At 42.6% G+C, this 25,586-nt stretch overlaps 1 protein-coding gene across 6 annotated transcripts in view; it reads left to right on the top strand.

Moving 5' to 3' along the window:
• odad4 (outer dynein arm docking complex subunit 4) overlaps window positions 1-25,586 on the top strand; it is a 106,064-nt gene that overhangs the window by 933 nt on the left and 79,545 nt on the right. For 5 of the 6 annotated variants that reach the window (XM_048614575.1, XM_048614573.1, XM_048614576.1 and 2 more), the window contains exons 2-11: window positions 1,467-1,598; window positions 3,691-3,844; window positions 5,894-5,955; window positions 7,123-7,291; window positions 9,439-9,663; window positions 10,352-10,559; window positions 11,740-11,826; window positions 16,975-17,171; window positions 20,640-20,740; window positions 23,227-23,326. In XM_048614575.1, coding sequence (XP_048470532.1) covers window positions 1,467-1,598; window positions 3,691-3,844; window positions 5,894-5,955; window positions 7,123-7,291; window positions 9,439-9,663; window positions 10,352-10,559; window positions 11,740-11,826; window positions 16,975-17,171; window positions 20,640-20,740; window positions 23,227-23,326 — 1,435 coding nt within the window. Of the gene's footprint in view, window positions 1-1,466; window positions 1,599-3,690; window positions 3,845-5,893; window positions 5,956-7,122; window positions 7,292-9,438; window positions 9,664-10,351; window positions 10,560-11,739; window positions 11,827-16,974; window positions 17,172-20,639; window positions 20,741-23,226; window positions 23,327-25,586 lie in introns of those variants that run through there. The other variant, XM_048614574.1, reaches the window with a different exon arrangement.

Raw genomic sequence — 25,586 nt, 5'->3', positions numbered from 1 at the left:
GTCCCTGTCCTCGGAGTGTTTGATGGGGACAGTGTAGAGGGAGCTTTACTCTGTATCTAACCCTGTGCAGTCCCTGTCCTCGGAGTGTTTGATGGGGACAGTGTGGAAGAAGTTTTACTTTGTATCTAACCCCTTGCTGTAAATGGTTGGTTTAGAATTGGGAACCAAGTGTAGAATGTCAAAGTTCACAGATGACACTAAGATAAATGGTACAGCAAATTGTGCAGAGGGCACTGAAAGTCTGCAAAAGGATAGATAGGTTAAGTGAGTGGGCAAGGGTCTGGCAGATGGAGTACAATGTTGGTAAATGTGAGGTCATCCATTTTGGTAGGAATAACAGCAAAATGGACTATTATGTAAATGGTGAAAAACTGCAGCATGCTGCCATGCAGAGGGACCCAGGTGTCCTTGTGCATGAATCACGAAAAGTTGGTTTGCAGATGCAGCAGGTTATGAAGAAGGCAAATGGAATAATATCCTTCACTGATGGAGGGACGGACTTTAAAAATTAGAAGGTTATGCTGCAGCTGTGTAGGGTCTGATGAGGCCATACCAGGAGTACTGTGTACTGTTTTTGTCTCCTTACTTGCGAAAGGATGCACTGGTACTGGAAGGAGAGCAGAGAAAGTTCAATAGGTTATTCCGAAATTGAGAGGGTTGGCTTATGAGGACAGATTGAGTAGACTGGGACTTTACTCATTGGAATTTAGAAGAATGAGGAGCGGGGATCTTGTAGAAACATATAAAATTCTGAAGGGAAGAGATAAGATAGAAGCAAGGAGGTTGTTTCCACTGGTGCGTGAAGCTAGAACTAGGAGGCATAGCCTCAAAATAATGGGGAGCAGATTTAGGACTGAGTTGAGGAGGAACTTCTTCACCTAAAGGCGTGTGAATCTCTGGAATTCCCTGCCCAGGGAAGCAGTTGAGGCTACCTTGTTTAATATTCTTAAGGGAAAGATAGATAGATTTTTGAACAGTAGAGGAATTAAGGGTCATGGTGAGCAGCTGGGTAAGTGGAACTCAGTCCACAAAAAGATCACCCATGATCTTATTGAATGGTGGAGTAGGCTCAATGGGCCAAATTGGCTACTCCTGCTCCTATTTGTTATGTTCTTATGCCCCTGTCATGGGAGTGTTTGATGGGGTCAATGTGGAGGAACTGTACTCTAAATGCCCTGGAATATTTCGGTATTATGTAGTGGTTGTGGAGTATGTTTCTTTCAGGATTACATCTGATCTTAACAAATGCATAAGGAAAAATTTTGAAGAATGCTTTATTCATGTGAATATTGCAGTTTACTGTAATTCTGTTGTTCCCAGCTTTGAGGAAGGGTCTCTCGACCTGAAATGTTAATGCTGATTTCTCTCGACAAGATCTGCCAGGCCTGCTGAGTTTTTCAAGCAATTTCTGTTTTTGTTTCAGATTTGCAGCATCTTCAGTTCTTTTGGTTTTTATTCTGTTGCAGGCTCTTCAACAAGAACCAAAGAACAGGAACTGTCTGGTTGCCCGGTCCCGATGCTACCTGGCAATGGGAAACACCACTCTTGCTTTGAAGGATGCAGAGGCCTCCCAGTTGGGCAATAAAGAGTTCTATAAGGTGATCTTGATATAACAATTATTTAGTGGATTCCTTCCCTTTGATGTTTCTCCTCTTTTGGCAGTGAACCAATTTTTTTTGTCTTTATAGAATCTTAGAATCACAGAGTAGCATGAGAGGAGGCTATTTGGCCCACCATATCTATGCCAGCTCTCTGCAAGAGTAATTAAGATAGTCCACCCACCCACCACTTTCCTGCAGCCCGCCCCACCACATTTCCCATGGTCCTGCAATTTTTTTTTTTGTCTTCGAGAATGATTCGATGGAGCAGGAACAGAAATGGATCAGATAAACTGGAAGAAAAGGTCGACAGGATAAACTTTAGCTGAACAATGGGATGCCTTCAGAAAGGGACTGGTTTGAGACAAGGTATATTCCCACAAAAGAGAAATGGAGAACAAACAAATCCAGAGCTCCCTGGATGACAAAGGAGATAGAGATTTAAATAATGAAGGAATGTATCCTCATCATGGGAGACAGGTAGAAAATACAATCGAGAGGAATACAGAAAGCTTGGGGGTGGGGGGAATGACGGAAGTACAAATTAGATAAATGAAGAGGGATTATGAGAAGAGATTGATGGTCAATGCCGAAGTATTCAATGGACATATCAATAATGAAAAGAATAGGTTCGATTAGAAACCCAAAAAGGCATTAAATGAATATTTTGCATTTGGTTTTACCAAGGAGGTAGATAATACCTGGGCATGGGGTGGGGGAGGAAATTCTGTCACTAGAAGTTTCCAAGGTTGTTAAGGAAGAAGTCTTTGATGGACCTAATGTTGACAAGGCACTGGGCCCAGAATTTTTTTATCCACTGTGGGACATGGGCATTACTGGTGGGGCCAGCATTTATTGCCCATCCCTAGTTGCCCTTGAGAAGGTGGTGGTGAGTTGCTTTCTTCATCCACTCTAGTCCATGTGCTAAAAGATGCATCTGAGGATTTTGAAGAGCGCGAAAGTGGAAGCTGCAGGGCGTTAGTCATAATCTTTCAGTCTTCCCTAGGATCAGGCAGGTGCGAGAAGGCTGGAGAATTGTAGATATTATGTCCTTGATCAAAAACCATAAGGGTAATCCCACCAATTACAGACCAGTTAGTTTAGCTTTTATGACGAAGAAATGCAAAACAATTATTTGGGTTAGAAGTATCAGTCACATGGGAAATGATGGGTTGTTTATGAAGAGCCAGCATGGACTTCGAAAGGCAAAGTTGTGTTTCATGAACTTGCTGGAGTTTTTGAAGGAGTCAGTCAGGGTAATGCCATTGACATGATGTATTTGGACTTTCAAAAGGCATTTGATACAATGGCACACAACAGACGTGTGAGAAAAGTTAGAGCTCATGGAATAAAAGGGTCAGTAGATACAAAATGATCCTGGATACAAAACTGGCTGAGTAATAGGGAATAGAGAGGAGTGATCAATGGATGATTTGCATGCTGGACGAAGATTTGTATTGGAGTTCCCCAGATGCTGTATTAACACCCTTGCTTTTCCTGAGAAGTGTGATGTGACGCATTTTGGTAGGAAGAACATGCACAGACAATGTGAAGAGGGAGGCGCGTGCTAAATGGCCTCTTTCTGCAATGTAACAATTCTGTGATTCTGTAAGTTTGCACTTTTTCATAATGGAGAGTGATTGGAAGAGGAACTCGGCTGGTTTTCCCACCTTAGTTTATGGATCCAAGACAGTGAACCCATCATCTCCGCTGTGCAAACTTAAATCAGCATCGACAAACCAGACCAAGTAACATATCTGGAATGGCTCAAGTACTTATAGGGATGTACTCTCAGTCTTGGGACATTGTAATGGAGGTGTCCTTGAATTTGGGATCTCTTTGGTGAAAAGGGTGTTTCGGTAGGTGGAGGGGGAGCATGTAGTGGAGTGAGACCTGGCATAGTCCTGGCAATGCATGATATTGGTGCATTGTGCTGGATACTGGCAACAGAAATTAAAAGCTTGTAATTCTTTATGGATTAATCCTGTGATAATAACAAGTGCCCTGCAAAGTTTTGCAATTTTTCTGGAAATCAATGTGCAAGTTTTAAAACTACAAAGGGAGTTATTCTTGTATTTTGTTGCTTTCTCAGGGCCTTTATCGAAAGGCTGAAAGCCTTTATGCTAAGGGTGAATTTGAACTTGCATTAATGTTCTATCATCGAGGACATAAACTCCGTCCAGATGACCGGAATTTCCGCCTGGGAATTCAGAAAGCTCGGGAGGCTATCGACAATTCTGTTGGAAGTAAGTGCATGTCTTGTGAGGAATTGCCTCTGGTGTTCCCATCCTTCCCCCCCTCTCTATCTCTCTGATGTTAAGGCCAGGATTGAGCTTCATGTGGAGCTGCTGACATGTTGGAAGTCACATGGATAATGTGGCGGGAGGGATAAAGCGAATATAGACAAGGAAGGAGATGGCGGGGCAAGAACGTCCCTGAAGGGTGAAGGGAAGGAATTTTTCAAAATAACAATCGAAAATATTGGAACATGGAAACTATTCAAAATGTAATGGAAGTGGTATTGGCTTTGATGGTTTTGCTTCCTAATTGGTCCCCTGTGGGTGCACCATCTGATTCAAGCAGGACAAGGGGTCCTCCTGCTGCCAATCCAATCAGAAACCTCAGCAATGATATTGTAGGAGCTGGGTGCTGCTGAGGCTGCCCAGTACCTCGACAGATCCTCAAACTGGAGGTGGTTTCACGCAGGTATTCAGAAATAGTAACTTCAGGGTGACAGAAGGCAAAGGGCCCTACTGGTTTTTGGGGATTGCTGGATGTTGGGGCTGCCTTTCACAATTGCGGCTCCCTCTCTTTGGCATGAATCCTCTGTCATTAATGGTCTCCACTGAACAGCCACCATGTTGCCAGCTTTACCTCCAGCCGGGTATTTTATGATGTGGCAATGCTTATGCTAAGTCCTGCAACATAATATCTAGACACAGGTAATGTGGCATTGAAAGATTCAACAAATATTTGTGTCAGCCCCTCAGATATGCATGCTTTACAGTGAGAGGCACTTCAGTGTCAGCTAATATTAACCTGTTATTTACAAACAGTATCATTCTTTAACCAATATACCATGCTTCAAGAGGCCCCTGTTAAGATGAAATTTGAGACTCATATGCCCTCAGGATTTGAGCTATGATATTAACCTTAACACTAACCTAAGTTAATAATATTGCAGACATAACACAGTGTGAACCTGGAGGAACACAGCAGGCCAGGCAGCAACAGAGGACCAGGAAAACTGACTTTTCGGGTCGGGACCCTTCTTTAGAAAATTTTCTGAAGAAGGGTCCTGACCCAAAACGTCAGCTTTCCTGCTCCTCTGTTGCTGCCTGGCCTGTTGCGTTCCTCCAGCCCCACACTGTTATCTCAGACTCCAGCATCGGCAGTTCTTACTATCTCTGAATATTGCAGATATACCTTTATAGAGTGTTCTGAACACTGACAATGAAACATAACATGACACCTCCCACACTGCCTCCCCCCTTACCCCAAACCCCACCTGCCTCAGGGAGTTAGCCTCCATGCAGCTGGCAGTCTCCCTACGCTGCTGGGGGGGGCACTCTGTTGCTGGCAAAATGCCAGCTTTCTCGCGTAACAACAATTAGGGGATCAATTGTGCAAACTGCTCCACAGCAGCATAGCTCATTCTTACCTTGACCAACCTGGTCACTGCTAAGAAACTGCACTGAGACCAGGACGACACAGCAGGAGACCTGATATGACTCCCAGCTGCACCCCACCTGACACAGTCCCTCAAAACCCCCACAGTTTCTCTCTCTCTCTCTCACTGCACAGATGCTGACAGATGTGCCGAATTTTCTCGCCATTTTCTGATTTATCTCAGAGTTCCTGCATTTACAGTATTTTGCTTTTGTAGTCGAAGCATTAACTGGTTGTTGAAAACAAGAATGTTGTGGTGTGATGGAGGGAGTTAGGAAAAGGACAAGAGAAACCTCCTGCTCTTTAGATCAGGGGAAATCAATAAGGGGTCTGGAATTTGGGGAATCTTACAAAGACAGTGAGCGACTGAAGAGCAGACAGTGCATTCTGAAGGTTCAGTCTCTACGTGGTCACACTGTGCACCGAGGTGCCCATCATTTCAGTCTAATAGAGTAACACAAGACAGCCCTGTGCTGTTTGGCCTGCACTGCATGTAGCTGGGGACCAGCAACCAAATAACATTGACGACCAAAATAGATTTACTCAGAGCCCTGCGCCGCTTGTCTGACTATTTTACCTCCCAACAAGAAAATTCAGTGATTTAATAATTCATTTAATTCCCACAGGCCCTTCCTCAGTGAAGCTTGAAACTAGAGGTGACCTGTCCTTCTTTTACAGAAGAGAGGAGGTGAGCAGCTTTAATAGGGGCAAAACAGCTGCAATGACTCAAGAATTCACAAGGATTATAAAAAATAATTTCTCTAATTGCATCAAGGCAGCGGGTGGGAGTCACTGTTGGGTTTCAGGGATGTGGGAAGACATTGGGTTTGGGATATGGTAAGATTGATACTTAATTCTTGGAACTGAGAGTCAGGTCAATATTTATTGTCCATCCCTAATTACCCTTAAGAACGTGACAATCAGTCCATGTAAGTTATAGCTTTCTTCAGCAATTTTGATACAACTGCGTGGTTTGCTAGGTCATTTCATAGGGCTGTTAAGAGTCAATCACATTGCTGTGCGTCTGGAGTCCCACGTAGGCCGGACCAGGTAGGGACAGCAGATTCTTGTCCCTAAATGACATTAGTGAACCAGATGGATTTTTATGAAGACCCAATACTTTCATGATCACCATGAAAGACACAAGGTTTCCATTCCAGACATACTTAATTTACTGATGTACAGGATGTTGGTGAGGTCTCTTTTGGAGTGCTGTGTGCAGTTCTGGCCACCCTGCTGTAGGAAGGATATTATTAAACTGGAGAGGGTTCAGAAAAGATTTACTAGGATGTTGCTGGGACTGGAGAGTTTGAGGTATAAAAATAGTCTGGAAAGGCTGAAACTTTTTTCACTGGAGCATAGAAGGTTGAGGGGTGGCCTTGTTGAGGTTTATAAAATCATGAGAGGCAAAGGTAAGGTGAATGACAATGGTCTTTTTCCCAGGATGGGGGAGTTCAAAACTATGGGGCGTATTTTTAAGGTGAGAAGAGAAAGATTTAAAAAGGACATGAAGATCAACTTTTTTGACACAGAGAGTGGTTCGTGTGTGGAATGAACCACCAGAGAAAGTGATAGATGCAGGTACAGTTTAAAAGACATTTAGATAAATACATGAATAGGAGAGGTTTGGAGGGATATGGGCTAGGAGCAGGCAGGTAGGACTAGTTCAGTTTGGAAACATGGTCGATGTGGACTGGTTGGACCGAAGGGTCCGTTTCTGTGCTGTATGACTCTATGATATTGAATTTAGATTAATCACATGTTGTGCTGAGATTTAAACTGCGACCTTGTTTAGTTCTATTGTTACTCCAGGACAATGAGAGTGGACTGATGACACTTTCTATCTCTCACTAAGAAAGCACTACCGCAAACCAAATCTCAACTGCGAAGGCAGAAATTAAACCTGAAGCAGCAGAGTATGAAAACAGACCAGGATGAGCCGAAAACCAACAAAACTGTCCGAGTGCTTCTGGGAGAGCTGTATGGAGACAAGGAGTACCTGGAGAATCTGCTCCTGGACAAGGGTAAAGATCTGCTCGCTGTATAATTTCATTAATGAGGAGGTAATCAGTTCAGTTACTCACTGCTCGATCTGCCCACCTGTGCGAAAACTCTAAAGTGACTTTAAGACCATAAGATGTAGCAGCAGAAGTGGGGCCCGGGTGCTGGAGCCCAGGCTTAGTCTTTATTTGTAATTAGGTTGATTGTTGTACTGCGACAACTTATGAAAGTCTAATCCACCAACTCAACGCAGCCTCAAATTAAACTGGAAGATCTTCTACTCTTTGTGGTAGACTGCAGCATAGCTTCCACTCCCCACAACAGCCCCCACCCTCCACCACCCCCATGTCATCCACCCCTTACCATCCAGCCATTAGGCTCCAGCATCAACCATTCTCACCCCTCTCTATGTCTGGGACCTCTTCCAGCCTCACCCAGGTCCCAGATTCTGGAGGTCTCTCGGGATACACTCATTCCCTTCTCCCTTCTCTCTCTGGTATTTAAAGTGAGACTTCCATAATGATCATCTGTCCAAGTTAACTTCCTCCAAAAAAGAGAATAACTTCTCTCTTCCTAGGAGGGAGGCCTGCACTGTCAGAGATGCTGACTCTCAGTGAGACATCAATTCAAGGCTCAGTTTGTACCCTCAGGTGGATCATCACCCGTCCATAGTCTGTAAAAGAACAGTTACATTCTCAGTGTTCCAGCCAACATTTATTCCTCAATCACCACCTAAAACAAATTATCTCGCTATTACTTCATCACTATTTATGGGGTTTTGCTCTGCACTGATTGGCTGCCACGCTTCCTACACTACAGCAATGACTGCACTGCCAGGAGTACTTTGCTGACTATAAAGCCCTTTGAAATGTCCTGAAGTTGTGAAAGGTGCTACATAAATGCAAGTTGCTGCAGGGCAGGCACGCACCACCAGTGAGAGCTTCAGTCTTTCCAGAACAACAAACCTTTCACAATTTTAAATGTTCAATTTAAAATGCCCCTTTGCCATTGAGCATTAAGAGGTTCTTTGAGGAGCAGGCTGGAAAGCTCATCCATTGTCCTGAACGTCAGTGTTAATGATGCAAGTGGCTGTCAAGAAGAGGAGGCTCAGAGAGAGGGTCCAATACTTCCCCAGACAGACGGGGAAGGTATTAAAGGAGCCGCTCTCCCATTGCCACCAGCACCGATCACTCAGTATAGCAGCTGCTTTTGGAAAGGGAGGGTTAGATTGAGGGCTGACCACCTTCCTGTTCTGCTTGTCCAGCAGAGAGGCTGCCCATCAAAACAACTATTAAAAAATAATCATAAAAATGCCTCCCTTGACTCAGGACCGCCCTGGTTCAGGAAAGTCCTAATTTGCAGCCAGCTCTGCTGTTACCTGATCGCACCTCGGACAATTGACCTCAGTACCCCAGAGCTGAGGGAGAAGGGGATTAATAGGCGCAAAGTGGGACATATGGAGGTCAGTCCTCCTGAGACTTATCTGATGGTTTTGTTGCATATGGGTCTGGAAGGGTTAATACTGGGGAGTACCATAAGCACTGCCCACCACGGTGATGTCTAATGGACTTGTAGGTAGAGCAGTTTAGAGTCTTCAAAGAGTGAGATCCAACAGTCAGTCCCTCCTTGAATCTCTGTTACGTCAAGGTATCAGAGAATGCTGGAGAAACCCAGCAGGGCTGGCACCATCTGTGGAGAGAGTTAACTCATCAAGTCCAGTATGACACTTCTTCAGAACTGTCCTGTGACATACAGCCAAAATTGCTGAGTGTTTTCCAGCATTCTCCAGGTTAGCTCGCGATTCCCAGCATCCAGCATGCCATTAAACTGTAGCTAGTTGCTAACAAACGATATCTTGTTAATTACAAAAGCCTCTTCTAGCGAGACCGGGTTTCCCTCTCCCACACTACGCCAAGCAGACTCTGCAGTTTCTGACACTTAGAAAGGATGATGGCAGCAATCTTTATGGTGAGCATCAGCTCAGAACGCAATATGAGCTGGCACTGCCCATTCAACAGGGGGCATTCTGGGAGAAGTAGAGAGAGTTTGGCAGCGAGGGCTTGAGAAGGGGGCAGTGTGGGATTATTGTAAGAATTGTTGATGCATTTTCTTTATTCCGAGATTTACAGACCAAAATGTTCCCCATTCTTCTTTTCCACGGTGGAATCAGAACTGATGAAAACCAGTACAGAGAGTGGAGGCAGCATCCAGGAACTGATCATGAACGGGATCACATTCCTGGACACACGCACCGAGTTCTGGAGGCAGCAGAAACCAATCTTTGCCCGAGACCGTGAACAGCGAATAAAGGCACAAAGCTGGAAAACCCAGAGGAAGCAAGTTGAGACAGAGCAAACGACTTTCATCCTCCAGCGCATGGAGGAGATTGACATGTGTACGTGAGAATGACAAATCCTCAAAAAAAGTCCTTCACTGTTGCAGTAGGAAATTTCACTAGAATGAATCTCCCACTACAGTCACCTGAGTAACATATAATGTAGTCAGGTACATTAATCTCACTCTCCATCAAACTGTTAGGACAGGCACAGTACAGGGTTAGATACAGAGTAAGTTCCCTCTACAGTGTCTCCATTAAACATTCCCAGGACAGGGACAGCACAGGGTTAGATACAGAGTAAAGCTGTCTCTACACTGTCCCTCTCAAACACTCCCAGGACAGGGACAGCATGGGGTTAGATACAGAGTAAAACTCCCTGTACACTGTCCCCATCAAACACTCCAAGGACAGGTATCACTTATCTGTGTTCTGAATCATATGAACCACCAAGTCCCAAGGTTGAGTCAAGAGGGAAAATGAGGAATTGTTGCTTGTGATCAAAAGCTGGTGATTATTGCTGGAAAGCTAATGAGTGAGGCTGTTGTGTGAGGATGGTATAGCCATTTGAGCTCGCACAGCAAGTTTGGATGAGGTACCAATGTCTACTTTGCATGAAATCTGAGTGCATTAGTCAGCGAGAGAGAAATAGGGGAGAGGTGCGGCGAAGGGAGAGAAGGATTCATGTGGAATGAATGATGTGTCTTGAGGTTCACTCACCTGTCATTTTTGTCTTGTGTTTGCTCAGTGTTGGCTGATGGCTATCCTGAGGAATGTAAGACTAAGGCCATGGAGTTGGTGCAAATTGTGAAGGAGTGGTCACAGAGAGAGGTTCCTAACAAGGCCGAATTCCTGGGCAACCTGTACAACACCATTGGACTCGCCCAGGTTGAGCTGGGAGAATTTGAGGATGCTCTGACAAGTCATCAGAAAGACCTGCAAATTGCCAAAAAATTGTGAGTGCAATCCATTGCTTGTTGCTGCTCCCAGACCATCCCAGTCTAGATAGCCAAACAATGAAGGATAGAAGTGGATGCTATTTAAACTCATGGGATTCTATTTACAGAGACACGTAATGCTAACATGTGGCTCCTAACCCAACAAGCACAGTTTCTGCCCATTTTTAAGACTGTATAGGAGCACAAGAGTCTCCTTAGTCAATGCTATCCTCCTGAATACAACTAAACACCCAATTAATGCACAATTAACACCAACTTTGAAGCACCATCACTGGAGTTGGGTTCAGTTTTCCACTATAACAATAGAGAATTAGTGTCCCCAGCACAGGTCCAAGGCTTTCTCACAGCTTATCTGATGTTGGTGGGGAAGGTGCAGCACTGCTGGGCATTTTCTGAGGAATTGAGATGAGGGGGGGAAGAGGGAGGAAAGGGGGAGGTAAAATCAGTCCTCTTCATTACCATAGTGATTCCTGCCAGAAAGTATTCAGTTAGAAGGACAGGTTGAGTCTCACAGTCTAGACTCAGACAAAAAGGTTGATCAGTTGATGGAGCTGGGAGAGGGGAACTGATGTCTTGGGTAATAAGAACAAATAAAGGGCTTCTTTTAGCAAAGAATAAACACGTAAAGTGGATACTGTTTTCAAATCCCTCAATGGCTTTGCCTTTTCTTGCCTCTCCAATCCTTTGTGATCTCCAGTCCTGGCTTTTTAAACATCCCTGATTTTGATCGCTCTATCATTGGCAGCCAGGCCTACAGCAGATCTGAATTCCTTTCTGAATGTATCTCTGTGTCCAACTGTGTGATCTCCTGTCCCAGGATGTGTGTCTCAGTGATAAACTTTTTCTGATGAAGTGCTGGTGAAGCACGTTGAGAGATTTTATGATGTTAAGGTATTGTGTAAATGCTGCCAGTGACACTGCTCGGTATGTCTCATGGCACTGTACTGCCAGGATGGCAGCTGAGCGTAAGTCGAAGGCAGACAGAAAACCAGAGGTTCCCGGCCTCAGTATTGAGAGCAGGATTGACCGAAAGACTGAAAGTACCTGCCTGACTCCAAACATGGTAATGAGGCTCGAGTCCAGTAAGTTAACCTGAACAATTGGACAGAATTAACATGTTTAAAAATAGTATTACAAAGAAGTCCTTCCTCATCATTGTTTTTATAATTGTAAACAGTGACAACTTGGAAGCAAAATCAAGAGCCCTGGACAACATTGGCAGAGCGTACGCAAGGATTGGTGAATTTTCAAAGGCTGTGGAGGCGTAAGTATGAGGCATGGTGTTGAGATGCCAACAAGGATTAACCTGAAACCCCATCAAGCCGTGAGCAGTTTGTCGGGTTCCAAATTCTGAAGGTATTTTGCATGGGAAGAGGATCTTGTACTGGGGTAAACTACTAAGTGACGGTTGGTCCTGGTACAAGACCCTCCTATAATCTGGTGAAGGTGGAAGAGCAGAGTCCCCCTGTGTAAGTATCCTACACACCTGAATTGGGTTTAAGGCTGTGCGGCAGAGGTGCTGCTGTATCAGGAGTGCAACGTACAGATGTGACACCAAATCTCCAGCTTGGCATTTTTGGATAAAGCACTGAATTCAACATTGATTCCTCACTTGACACAGTCATTTCTGGAATTCCGTTGTGTGGATTGGTACCCACATACTGATAGCCAATTGATGTGACCTTCTTCTGATGTGATGAAGTAGAGTATCAATGAGTGATTTCTCACTCTCAAGCTCAGGGCTTCCCAAAATGGAGGTTGGGACTCCAAATGGGGTCACAAGTTGAAATTTTAGGGTGTTGTGATATTTGCTATGAATAGTAACTGTCCTGCTGGTCCTTTCTCTCGTGGCAGTCTTAGCCAGTTCTCACTGAGGGATTGTGACAATTTTCAAACATTGATTTGGTGTCATAGTAGGAAAATGCTTGGGAAGCATTGGAATCCAACCATCCAACATTAAATGATAAAAAGTAGGGATCTAAACAGATCCTTTTCCCTTTTATTGTTGATGATTCCACGTTAAAAGGTGAACTCACGGTAGTCCTGCTTTCGCATTAGTGAGATGATCAGTGGTGGTTTAACCTAAGGGTCACCATACCTCGGGCGAGGGAAGAGGTTGAGAAGGAGAATCCTTCATAGTAACGTCAGCCAGTGGGAATTGAAACCACAATGTGGGCGTCACTCTGTGTCACCGGTCAGCCATCCAACCAACTGAACTAATTGACCCCCATGTTCTAGGTTCAGTGTCATGGTAATTAGTGAAGCTGGAAGCAGAGATTGGAAAGCAATATTGATTGATGACATGAGAGAGAAACAATGTAGCAGCTGCATGTAGGAAATGCAATCTCATCCATTTTTGGATGTCAAGAAAGAGCAAACTATTCTCTAAATGGTGAAAAACCAGGAATAATAGAGGAGTAAATAGATTTCAGGGTTCAAGTATGGAGTACACTAAAAAAACTGTTGTCAAATACAAGAGATAATTTAAGATTGTTGGCCTCTCTCTCAAGGGCAGTGGATTGCAAATGGAACAGAGATGGATAAACAGAGATGAGGAAACAGCTTTTTCTCTCAGAGAATATTCTTTGAAATTTCCTTCCTCAAAGGCAGTGGATGCAGAATCTTTAAATATTTTTAAGGCAGAGCAAGATAGATTCTTGGTGACTGAGGGGATGAAAGATTATCAAGGGATATGTAACAATGTAGTGTTGACCTTAAAATCAAATGAACCATGATCTTATTGAATGGTGGAGCAGGCTTGAATGGATGAGTGGCCTACTCTTGTTCCTTGTCCATGTGTTGGTGAGGATGGAATTTGGTTTCAGTTCTATGAAACTCTGTAGAAATCCCTATTCATCCCGTCTTCAGTTTTAAGTACTACATCTGAAGAAGGTACTGGGCTAGGAGAGGGAGCAGCATAGATTGACCAGAATGATCCTGGGTCTCCGATTGTGAGGTTGCATTGATTAGGATGGTATTGCCTTGAATATGGAAGATTGAGGGGACTTCTAATTGAGTTAATGTAGATGATGAAAGGAGGTAATAGTATGGGTAGAGGGAAACTGTTTCCTCTGGTAGTGGAAGAGGGGATATCCAGAAAAAGGGATAAAACATTAAAATTACAACCAGGACATTCAGGAGCGATGTCATTAAACAATTCTTCATACAAAAAGGAGGTGAAATCTGGAACTCTCTCCCTTTGAGGTTAAAAGGCAGTTTGTTTGAGATGGGGGGTTGGTGGTCAGTTGGAAATTTCAGAACGGAGATTGATAGATTTTTGTGAGATGGTGTTGTGTTTCAAGACCAAAGAAGGGTCCATGAAATTAAGATTCAGGTCAGGTAAGATCTTATTAAATGGGAGAGCAGCCTTGAGGAGCTAAATGTCCTTCTCTGTTTTATGTATTGGGGTGTTTGTGGTGGTCTGTTGGTAGTATCATTGAGCTAGTAATCCAGTGACATAGTCTAATGCTCTGAGGATGGGGTTCAAATCCCACCATGGCAGATGGTGAAACTTTAATTCAAAAACTAGTCTAATGGCAACCTACTAATGCCCTTTATGGAAGGAAATCTGTCATCCTTACCTGGCCTGGTCAACATGTGACACTAACAATGTGGTTGATGCTTAACTGCCATCTGGGCAATAAATATTTGCTCAGCCAGCAACGTGCACTATCCAATGAATGAATAAAAAAAAAAGAATTCTGATAGCTATGGGATTCAAGTTTTTTTGATAAGGCCTCGCTTAATGTTATCGTCAGATCATAGGAACAGGGATGGACCATTCAGCCCCTCAAACTGCTTTGCCATGGCTGATCTGTAACCTCACTCCATATACCTGCCTTTTGCTCATATCCCTTAACATTTCTTGTTTAACAAAAAATTATTTGTCTCAGTTTTAAAATTAACAACTGATATAGTATCCACTGCCATTAGCAGAAGAGAGTTCCAAACATCTATCACCTTTTGTGCGTAGAAATGTTTCCTAATATCTCTCCTGTATGGTCTGGCCCTAATTCACAGGCTATGCTCCTAATTCTAGAATTCCCAACCAGTGGAAATAGGTTATCTTTATCCAGTCTGTCTTGTCCTGTTAGTATCTTGAAGACTTTGGATCAGATCATTCCTTAACCTTCTAAATACAAGAGGCCTCTTGCTATTGAGATTGTGTGCTCCAATAGATTAACCATTATGCCAGAGCATTGGTCTATGGTTTTGTGCAGCACTTAAACATAGCAACTGGAAAATCCCAGCACTGTGCTCCATGGACTGATCTCAGCTGGTTGGTAGAAACGTTACTGTAATTGGCCTCAGCACTTTAGGCTACAAAAAGGCAAAATCAGTCAAGATTCCATCACCCAATAATTCTGACCTAAAGGCATCTGTCTGTGTGGACCATCAGACAGGGCAGGATGAGGCTTGGATGTGATAACTGATAAACCTGCAAACACACATCATCTAACCTCAAGACAGAAAGAGAGCTAAGTACTTAGGAAAATTCATAAAATGTAACCATTTATTGCGAGGTGAATTGAATACAAAAGTAGGAAAGTTATGCTTCAATTATACAGGGCTCTGGTGAGACCACATCTGAAGAATTGTGAACAATATTGGTTTCCTTATTGAAAGTAGAATGTAAACGCATTGGAAGCAATTCTGAGAAGGTTTACCAGGCTAAAACCTGGAATGGTTATTTTTTGAGGAAAGGTTGGACAGGTTAGGGATTTTGTGCCGAAGTTTGGAAGAATAGGAAAGGTAACAATACTATGGCTTTAAGAGGTGTATTTTGTCCTGGTTTTTCTTATGAAGAGAGGTTGAAACAGAGGTATGAAGCAGACTGTTCCAGTTTAATAAAGTAAACAGCTTGTGAGGCCTTGGGTTTCCAGTAAATAAAAGCAGCATGAATGGGTGGAGTCAGGCTCCCACAGAACCAGAGTTTTAGTTTAACTTTCATTAGTTGCTGGGGTTTTGAAGCTGATATACATCTCCCCCTGCTACAGAAAAATGCTTGAGTTCTTTTTCTCTGCCAGAATTTTCTCGTGATGTTTTTTCCTCTTGGATTGGAGATACATAGCATGTGAGACAATCTATTGTATTGAATTTGCCTTTGCCAAGGGTCTATATATTTGAGGGGAGATCTTATAGAAACATATGAGATTATGAAGGGAACAGATAAGGTGGAAGCAGGGAGGTTGTTTCCACTAGTAGGTGAAACTAGGACTAGGGGGCATAGCCTCAAAATAAAGGGAAGCAGATGTAGGACTGAGGTCAGGAGGAATGTCTTCACCCAAAGGGTTGTAAATCTGTGGAAGTCCCTGCCCAGTGAAGTGGTTGAAGTCGCTGAATGTGTTTAAGGCAAGGCTAGATAAATTTTTGAACAGTGAAGCAATTAAGGATTATGGTGAGCGGGCGGGTAAGTGGAGCGGAGTCTCAAAAAGATCAGCTGTGATCTTATTGAATGGCAGGGCAGGCTCGAAGGGCCGGATGGCCTACTTCTGCTCCTAGTTCTTATGTTCTTATGTGTGTTTATGGAATGTTACTATATTGGAACAGTTGCTGTTTAGTAGTTAAATAATCTAATATTGTGTTAAGTTTTCCAATAGAGTTAAAATTATACCAACTCTTTTTTTTCTTTTGTTTGTATTATTCCTGTAGGGGAAGAATAAAATATGTTTAACAATGAGGAGTGTGACCAATCGAATTATATCTGGAACACAGCACCTTACACTTGTCTTTAAATAAGATAAAGATTAGGATCTCGGTTATCTCCTTGATATATTTAAAGGGGATTTGGTCTGGTCCATAACAGTAGTGACTTGATTGAAACATATAAGATCCTTAGAGGTAAATGAGGAAAGGATATTTCCTTTTATAAAAGAATTGAGAACCTGGGGTCACTGTTGAAAACTTAGGTGTGGCCCATTTAAGAAAATTGGCAAAAAAATTCTCTGAGGGTGTTTGAAACTCTCTTCCTGATAAGGCAGTAGAAGCAAAGTCTTTGAATATTTGTAAGTCCAAGGGAGATAGATTCTTGTTATGTGAGGGGTTGAAAGGTTATCAGGAGCATGTGGGAATGTGGAGTAATTGAATCAACCATGATTTTATTGAATAGTGGAGCAGTCTCAAAGGGTCAAATGGCCAATCCTTGTTCATATATTCAAATGTAGAACCAGAGCCAGTGAGGAAAGTGTTCCAGCTTCTAGTCTCTGTAGCTGAGTACCACAGTTTGCTGGTTCCAACACATGTAGTGCCATTCTGGGTGGTTTCTGTATGACTCCATGCCAGTCTAGGCAGCATTAACTGAGTCACTGTCTATTGTTCATTTTACAAAATTCTAATTTTATGAAATAAAAATTATGCTTTTAAAAATTCCTGCTTTTGGGAAACTGCATCATTTTATTTGGGATTTTCACAGCTGGACGGAGAAGGAACCTCTAACGAAAACCCACCTTGAACGTACTTGGCTCTTCCATGAGATTGGACGATGTCACCTGGAACTCGGCAATAATGTGGAAGCTCGAGATTATGGTCTAAAGGCTTTGGCATCGGCACAAAAGACGGGAGATGAAGAGTGGAAAATGAACGCCAATGTGCTTGTGGCACAGGCTGAACGTAAGATGGAATATTCTGCAAAGTCTTTCCCAAAACCAAACTTACGACAAATCCTCCCGTATTCATCCAGTTTGGCCATATTTGTAGCTTCAAATTTCTTATATTGTAACTTTCCATAATTTTGTACTAAAAATGAGCAATGCTATTGCAAACAAAATAATCTTCCAACACATTTGGGGTGATGAATTTATAAATCCCATGTTTAAATTTGGGATGCTGCAGAATGCTGAGGGAGCTTGGTCCTAGGTTTCTGGTTTGAATATCTTTCTGACAGAAACTAGCTGAGTTCACACATGCAGAATGGGAAAATCACTGCCTGAGGCATGCTATAATGTTCTGTCAGAACTTTATTTGTCTGTCAAAGGACTGAAGAGTGTATGATGAAGTTTACATTATTTCTGGTGGGAAATGTGATACAAGAGTTCATTGATCTAAAGTTTTTAAAAAGATTTGTAGCTCAGGTTGTGGATGATGTTGTAGACATGCTCGCCGAGCCGGTGGGTTTGATTGCAAATATGTTGTCACCCTGCTAGGTAATATTGTCAGTGCGCCTCCAGTGAAGCACTGGTGTTCTGTCCCTCTTGTTATTTATATGCCTCGATTTGTTGGGATGTTTGGTACCACTTCCGGTTCTGTTTCTCAGTTGTTTGTACACTGGGTCTAATTCAATGTGTTTGTTGATGGAGTTCCAGTTGGAATACCAAACCTCCAGGAATTCCCTGGTATGTCTCTGTTTGGCTTGTGCGATTATTGATGTGTTGTCCCAGTCGGATTTGTGTCCCTCTTTGTCTGTGTGTAGTGAGACAAATGAGAATTGATTGTGTCTCTTGGTGGTTAGTTGGTGTTCGTGTATCTGTATTATCAGTTTTCTTCCAGTTTGGCCTATGTAATGTTTTTTACAGTTCTTGCATGGTATTTTGTATATTATACTGGTTTTGCTGGTTCTGGGTGTGGGATCCTTTATGTTCGTCGTTAGCTATCATAGGGTGGTTGTTGGTTTGTGGGCTACACTGATGTCTAGGGGTCTGAGTAGTCTTGTGGTCATCTCTGATATGTCTCTAATGTACGATCGGGTGACTAGTGAGTCTGGTCATGTTGTGTCTTCCAGCTGTGGTCTGTCTTGGAGGTAACGGTGGATTGTGTTTTTCGGGTATCCATTCCTTTTGAAGACACCTTTTGGTGCTCCTATTGATAGTCCCAATACTTAGCAAAAAAGGTAGGTGGAGCGCATTCAACACAGAAGAGAGGAAATCCTTGGAAAGACTCAAGAAAGAAAAGAACATTGTAATCTTACCAGCGGACAAAGGACGCGTGACAGTAATCCTCAATAGAACCCAACACATTGAGAAAGCTAACGCACTACAAGCAGACATTGACACCTATGAACAGATGGCAATAGACCCGACACCACAGTTAGGGAACTGGATTACAACAACCCTGAAGAAATTACACAACTCAGGAGACATCAGCAAGACAGACTACCAAAAAATGAAGCCAGAGGGATCCAACACACCCCGATTCTATGGACTCCCCAAGGTATACAAACCGGGAGTCCCCCTCAGACCCATTGTCTCACAGCTATGTACACTAACATATAGACTTGCGAAAGAACTCCAACAGGAATTGAAATACTTAGTCGTCAACACTACCCACTCCATCCACTCCTCCCAAGAATTCCTCAACATCATCAAGGTCACCAGGATAGAAGAGGACGAAATTATGATATGTTTCGACGTAACAACACTATTTACATCCATAAACATCGACCTAGCCAATTGCCATACTGCTGGCCGAATCAAGTAGGCAGGCGCCCCAGGACACCAACAACATCAATAAGGACACCACCATGAAACTACTAGATCTGTGCCTCACAACCCACTTCACCTTCAATGACAGAACACCGATGGGATCCCCAATATCAGGACTGATTGCAGAAGCGGTAATGCAAAGGTTAGAATGGACAGCGCTCGCCACTATACAACCCAAACTTTGGGTCCGATGTGTAGATGACACCTTCGTGATTATCAAACGCACAAGACTAGAAGAAACCCACCAACACATAAACAACATCCTCACTGGGATAAAATTCACAAAAGTAGAAGAGAACAACAACCAACTGTCCTTCCTGGACATAATGGTAGAATGCAAAAACAACGGGGAAATCCAGACTAGCATATATAGAAAGACCATCCATGCTGACCAGATACTCAATTACACTAGCAACCACCCCAACGCCCACAAACGAAGCTACATCAGGACACTATTTAAATGAGCCACAACATATTGCAGCAACCTGGAACTACACAAAGCAGAACAGGAGCACCTGTACGGACTCTTCAAAAGAAATGGATACCCAAAAAGCACAATCCGCCATTACCTCCAAGACAGACCACAGCTGGAAGACACAACACGACCAGACTCACTAGTCACCCGACCGTACATTAGAGACATTTCAGAGATGACCACAAGACTACTCAGACCCCTAGGTATCAGGGTAGCCCACAAACCAACAACCACCCTGTACCAGCTACTGACGAACATAAAGGATCCCGTACCCAGAACCAGCAAAACCGGTGTAATATACAAAATACCATGTAAGGACCATGAGAAACATTACATAGGCCAAACCGGAAGAAAACTGACAATACAAATACGCAAACACCAACTAACCACCAAGAGACATGACCAATTCTCACTTGTTTCATTACACATCGTCAATGAGGGACACGAATTTGACTGGGACAACACATCCATAATTGCACAAGCCAAACAGAGACATGCCAGGGAATTCCTAGAGGCCTGGCACTCCAACCGGAACCCCATCAACAAACACATTGAATTAGACCCTGTGTACAAACCACTGAGAAACTGAACCAGAAGTAATACCAAACACCCCAACAAACTGAGGCATATAAATAATAAGCGGGACAGAACACCAACGCTTCACCGGAGGCACACTGATGATGTTACCGAGCAGGGTGACGAAACGTCTGCAATCATACACACTGGCTCGGCGAGCATGTCTACAACCTTGGTTAATTGATCACCTCAGGCCCACTATCCAAGATTATCTTGTATATTTGGTCACTGGGTTTTGTGTTAGATATAATAACTATCCAGAATGACCAAATGTGACAGCTGGTTGGAGTCGGTGTCCCTTTGAACAGTGTTCCTTTTAACCCACTCAAACTCCCTACGCGTCTATAAAATTGAAATTCACCTGTTGGAGCTTCCGGCTCTCAGCTATGCAATGTCAGTAGAGTTGAATCCAAGAGCTTCCCTACGAAGGAGCAGGAATTTTAAAGGAAAAATCCTAATGCGCTTGTCTAATGTTGCACTTGGTGATGATGTTCTGACTCTAAACAGACAGAAAGGACACTTGCTTCATCCCAGGGCAGCAGGAGAAAATAACAGAGAGCAAATTCACACGATCCATAAACCTTCATTATTTTTTTTAAATTCTCCTAGTTAAACAAAGCAAACTTCAGACTGCAGTGACATTCTTCGAACAGGCATTGAGCAAAGCCAAGCTGCTGAATGATGAGCCGGCACAGGAGGCAATCTCAAACGTGAGTAATTCCTGTTTAACCCATGTGGTGTTTCATTGTTGCTGCTTTCCTGTAATTCAGAGGTATTGGGTCCCTGCTGATTTAGCAAAAACGGGAAGCATCCAGGTACTGACTCTGTTCAAACTGCTAGATGTTTCAGGGCAGATTCACCATCCTTTGAGTTTCATTGCAACTTTTGAAGTGTTGCCAGCTGCAATCACAGCTCCATTCTGCCTCCGTGTCCCTTGAGATGATCCAGATACTGTAACAAACTGTCCAATTCTCTTCCTCCCCAGAATCCCACTGCATCAAACTGACACACATTTTCTTAAAGAATAAACCAAAAACCCCAGCAGAAAAGTTGACAAAATGTAGCTCAAAGGACAAAAGAAAATTGTATAAAATTAAAGGAAGAGCCCTATAACATTACCAAAATGAGTGGTAAGACTGAAGATGGGAAAGAATTTATATTTCAACAGAAGATGGTCAAGAAATGGAAAAGAAATAAGAGAATGTGAGAGTAAACCACTGACTGTGTAAATAAATTTTCCCGCATGATGCCATTGATGCCCTTGTCATTTATCTCATCTCAGTGTCGTTTGGTTCTCGACCATTCTGCCAATTGATGCCATTTCTCTCTATCTATTGTCTCTAGACTCTTCATGGGTTTGAACACCTTGATCGAACCTTTTCTCAACTTTCTCCTCTTTAAGGAGAACAGCCTCAGCTTCTCCAAGCTATCTGCATAATTATTTCAGTAATTATTTTTCTAAATAATTATGCACCCTCTGTAATTTACATTTTGTCTGAAAAGTGGAGCCCAGTATCAATCATCTCCTTCCATTCTTTCTATCATAATGTAATCACTTCACACTTCTGTCCATTAGAATTCATTCATCTATGTCTCCAGCCTGTTCTATGTTCTCTTGAAATAATCACTACCCTCCTCACAATTCACAATACTTCCAAGCTTTCAGTATTTGAAACTTGAAATAATGCCATATGCAGCCAAGTCTAGATCATTAATATATTCCAGAAGAAACAGTGGTCTTCATTCTAGCTCCTGCGGAACCTCCTCCCACAGACCGAACTGGTCACCCAAACAACTTCATATCGAGTTTTCACTGTCGCTTTTATTTCATGAGCTCTAACTTTGCTGACAAGCCAGTCTTTTGGCACATTGTCAAACACCTTTTGGAAGTCCAATTACACCACATCAATTGCATCATCCTCACCAACCCACCCACTTCAGGAAATAATTCAACCAAATAGTTTTGATTGTATTCAAGAAATGACTAGATATAGCACTTGGGGTGAATGGGATCAAATGTTATGGGGAGAAAGCAGGATTGGACTATTGAGTTGGACGATCAGCCATGATCGTAATGAACGGCAGAGCAGGCTCGAAGGACCAAATGGCCTCCTCGTGCTCCTATCTTCTATGTTTCTATGTAAACAAGGTTTTTCTTTAACATTCTGTTCTGGTTTTCCTTAATTATTTTTGACTTGACAAAGTGACTGTTCATTTTGTCCCGAATTATCATTTCTAAAAGCTTTCCCATCACAGACATGAAAATGACTGGTACAAGATTGCTGGTTTTATCCTTATGTCCTTGTTTGAACAAGGTGTAACATTTGTAATTTTCCTGTCCTCCAGCACCACTCTGTTTTCTAATAAGGATTGGAAAACTTTGGACAGTGCACTTCCCCACTAATTCCCCTACCACTCCCTATCCCCTCAGCTTTATCTCTCAGTAACAATGTTGCTACATCTCATCTGGTCCAATTTTAAATACATCCAGCCTTTCTAATACCCACTCTTTTCATCCAGTTTAGCCCATCCAGGGTTTTAACTGCCTCCTTTTGGCAACATCTTCTCCATTGTGTAGTGATTGTAACGAGGTCAGTCAAGTGGGCCTCACAGAGTATGAATTCCCTGATTGGGGCTGTTAACTTGGTCCAATCAGGGAGCCCTGGCTGACAGATATAAACAGGAGTGTCAGGGGTTCTGGTCACTCTAGCAGCTGGCTCTGAGCCAGCTGGGTCAGTGTACTGTCACCAAGTCACCCTCTACTTACACATGCATAGTACACCTTTTATTTAGACTTCATGGAGTTATTTCACCTTGACAAAGGCAAGTGCAAAGTGCTTATTCAGTACCCTGGCCATACTCTCTGTCTTCTGCAAAGATCCCCGTTTTGGCAATTAATCAGTACTTTTTGTGAGCTTATTATTATGTGTATCTTTAAGGAAGACTTTTGAATTTGTTTTAATAGCAGCTGTTTGTCTCCTTTCATACCGTGTTTCCCTCGACCAAGTGGCACTGAGATTAATTGTGCCACTGCAATGGCTGCCTACCTCTGATCAAGCAAGTTGTACCAGGCTGGGAATAAAGGCCAAGACTTGGTCTTTCTTCTTTATTTAATGTGCTGCAATTTGACCATATGAGAAACTGTTACACATTTGTGTCTGGAAGCCACGTTAACAATGCGTTGGTTCCACTACAGGCCCTGAAAGATAACAAAAAGCAGATTGAGCTGGCTGAGCAGGCGAAACAGGAGGAGCTTGAGCAGCTACACGAGAAACAGAGAGCTCATCGGCTGAAACGTAAGAGATCTCGATGTGCCTGGTTGCATTCACTTAAACACACATAACACACATTCAATAAGCTAGACATGTCACCATCCACTGGCAGCGTGCAATTATACCAAGGCTTTTATTTCTTACTTTGTATCTTGGCTTGAGATCAAATTGAAATTATTTATTTCTACTGTTATAGTCCAGACAGCAGTATTTGCACTAAACTAACAATATTTACATAGTATAAATGGAGGTGGTAACATAGTGGTCATGTCACAGGAGTGGCCATTCAATGGCCTGGCTAATGGTCTGGGGACATGGGTTCGAATCCCACCCAGCAGCTGCTGGGCTTTAAATTCTATCAATCAATCAGGAATTGAAAGTGATGTGGCCTTGAAACTGATTTGATGCTTTAAAAAAAGACATCTGGTTCACTAATTTCCTTTAGGGAATGAAATCTGCCATCCTTAGATGCCAAACCACTGAGAAGGTTGACTCTTAACTGCCCCTGAAATGGGTAAGCTGCTCATTTCAGGGGCAATTAGGGATGGGTAACTATCGCTGTCTTTGCCAATGATGCCCACATCCCACGGAGTTAAGGACTTTGAAGATAATTATGAAGATTATTGTGTCCTTTCCTATTTACTTATTCTTGTCGATTAAATAGCTCTCCGCAAATAGCCTGCTCGAATTTCTAAAATCTCTAAAACCTTGATTTCTGCTATCTGAGAATTATTTACGGAGATTAAAAACTCAGAGTTTTCAATTGCGACCTCACCAATTTTTATTTTCCTGCACTTGATTTTCTTGTTCATCAAACTGAAAAACCAAAAGCAAAATGAAATGTGTATTTCAACATCATCCAGTCCTGCAGGTTAGATACATCATGCTCCCTGACTGCTGTCCCCCGCAGAGTGCTATAATCTGATGTCAGAACAACAGCCTCATTGTGTGGCATTGTAAACACCCAAGATGCTGTTATTGATAGTCGTGAAGATAATAGTGACAGACAGACTCTTCTTGATTAGGAGAATATATGAAGGAGATCATAAGGAAACAAACCCTGTTGGTGTAACAAGAGAGAATGATCAGAACCTGATTCAAATCTCTTACCAACCTTGTCTTTGTATCTTCAGTGATGACCACAGGAGTTTGTTATCTTTAATTATTAACATGTCTTCTCTGTCCTTCATTGTCTGCACTAACTTTTGGGCTTTTTTTTAATTGACACAGTTCTGCTGACAGATGGTCTAACCTACTGAATTAGGGTGTGAAATGTTCCCGAATTTTGGATTGTGACCTTAATATCAGTTCTGTGGTCTTGACGGACAAGGCAGGGATGACATGTTACAAACTAGGTTTGAGTAGCTGGACAAAAGATAACCATACTGTTCTCTGCTGAGCAACCAAACACCAGGAAACTCAGGCCACCAATAATTATGGACTTCTCCATCATGTATCACATCTCCACTCAGGATGTTCCCAGAGTGATGCAGCCTTGGTCATACCATTGTACATTGTGTTTTGCCACATTATGCACCAGTTCTCCATTGAGCCCCTGCAACTCACACAATTTTTTTCTGACTTTGTAACACAATACACCTCTACTCCCTCTCCGCTAAATCACATTACAACCCTAACTGCAGCTGTAGTTGTGTATATCGACTCTTTGTGTACTGAATATTAATTAGCAACCAGAAATTTAATAACAACGAAGGATTTGTAATCACAGCTCAGGCAGGATTAAATTCTATGATTTGCAGGCACCAGCATGATAAACAAAAGTAGGAATCCGATTGTTTCTTCAATGTCCTTCCTCAAAATCTTGCTTCAGAATAACAAGGTTGAATATATGAAATCTAAATAATAAGATGAACAAGGCCACCAAAAGTGGAAATAGGATGTTGGGATGAATTTTGAGAAGAGTAGAATTGAAAAACAGGGTAGTTATGTTAAACTTCCTTTGAACCTCAGTTCAACCACATTTACTGTATACTGCTCCTGTCTCTGTGTCGCAGAAATTAGTGTCAAGTTGCAGGAATTGCTGTATAGGACTGAGATGATAAGACGTTTCTTCATTAAGAGAGTTACGAATTTTCAGAATTCTCTATTGCGGTGACCTATGGATGTTTGTTTGTTTTAAATAGGTTCAAAACTGAGATCAATGATTTTGACAAATCTTTAGTCTTTAAGGGAACATGAGGATAACTTGGAAAAGTAAAGTAAAAGTTGAAGATCAGCTTCGCTGTTATTGAATATTGGAGTGGCTTTGAGACGCCATATGACC

This window comes from Rhincodon typus, chromosome 30, assembly GCF_021869965.1.
Source record: "Rhincodon typus isolate 14 chromosome 30, sRhiTyp1.1, whole genome shotgun sequence".
Taxonomy (NCBI): domain Eukaryota; kingdom Metazoa; phylum Chordata; class Chondrichthyes; order Orectolobiformes; family Rhincodontidae; genus Rhincodon; species Rhincodon typus.
This window is presented reverse-complemented; position numbering and strand designations above follow the sequence as displayed.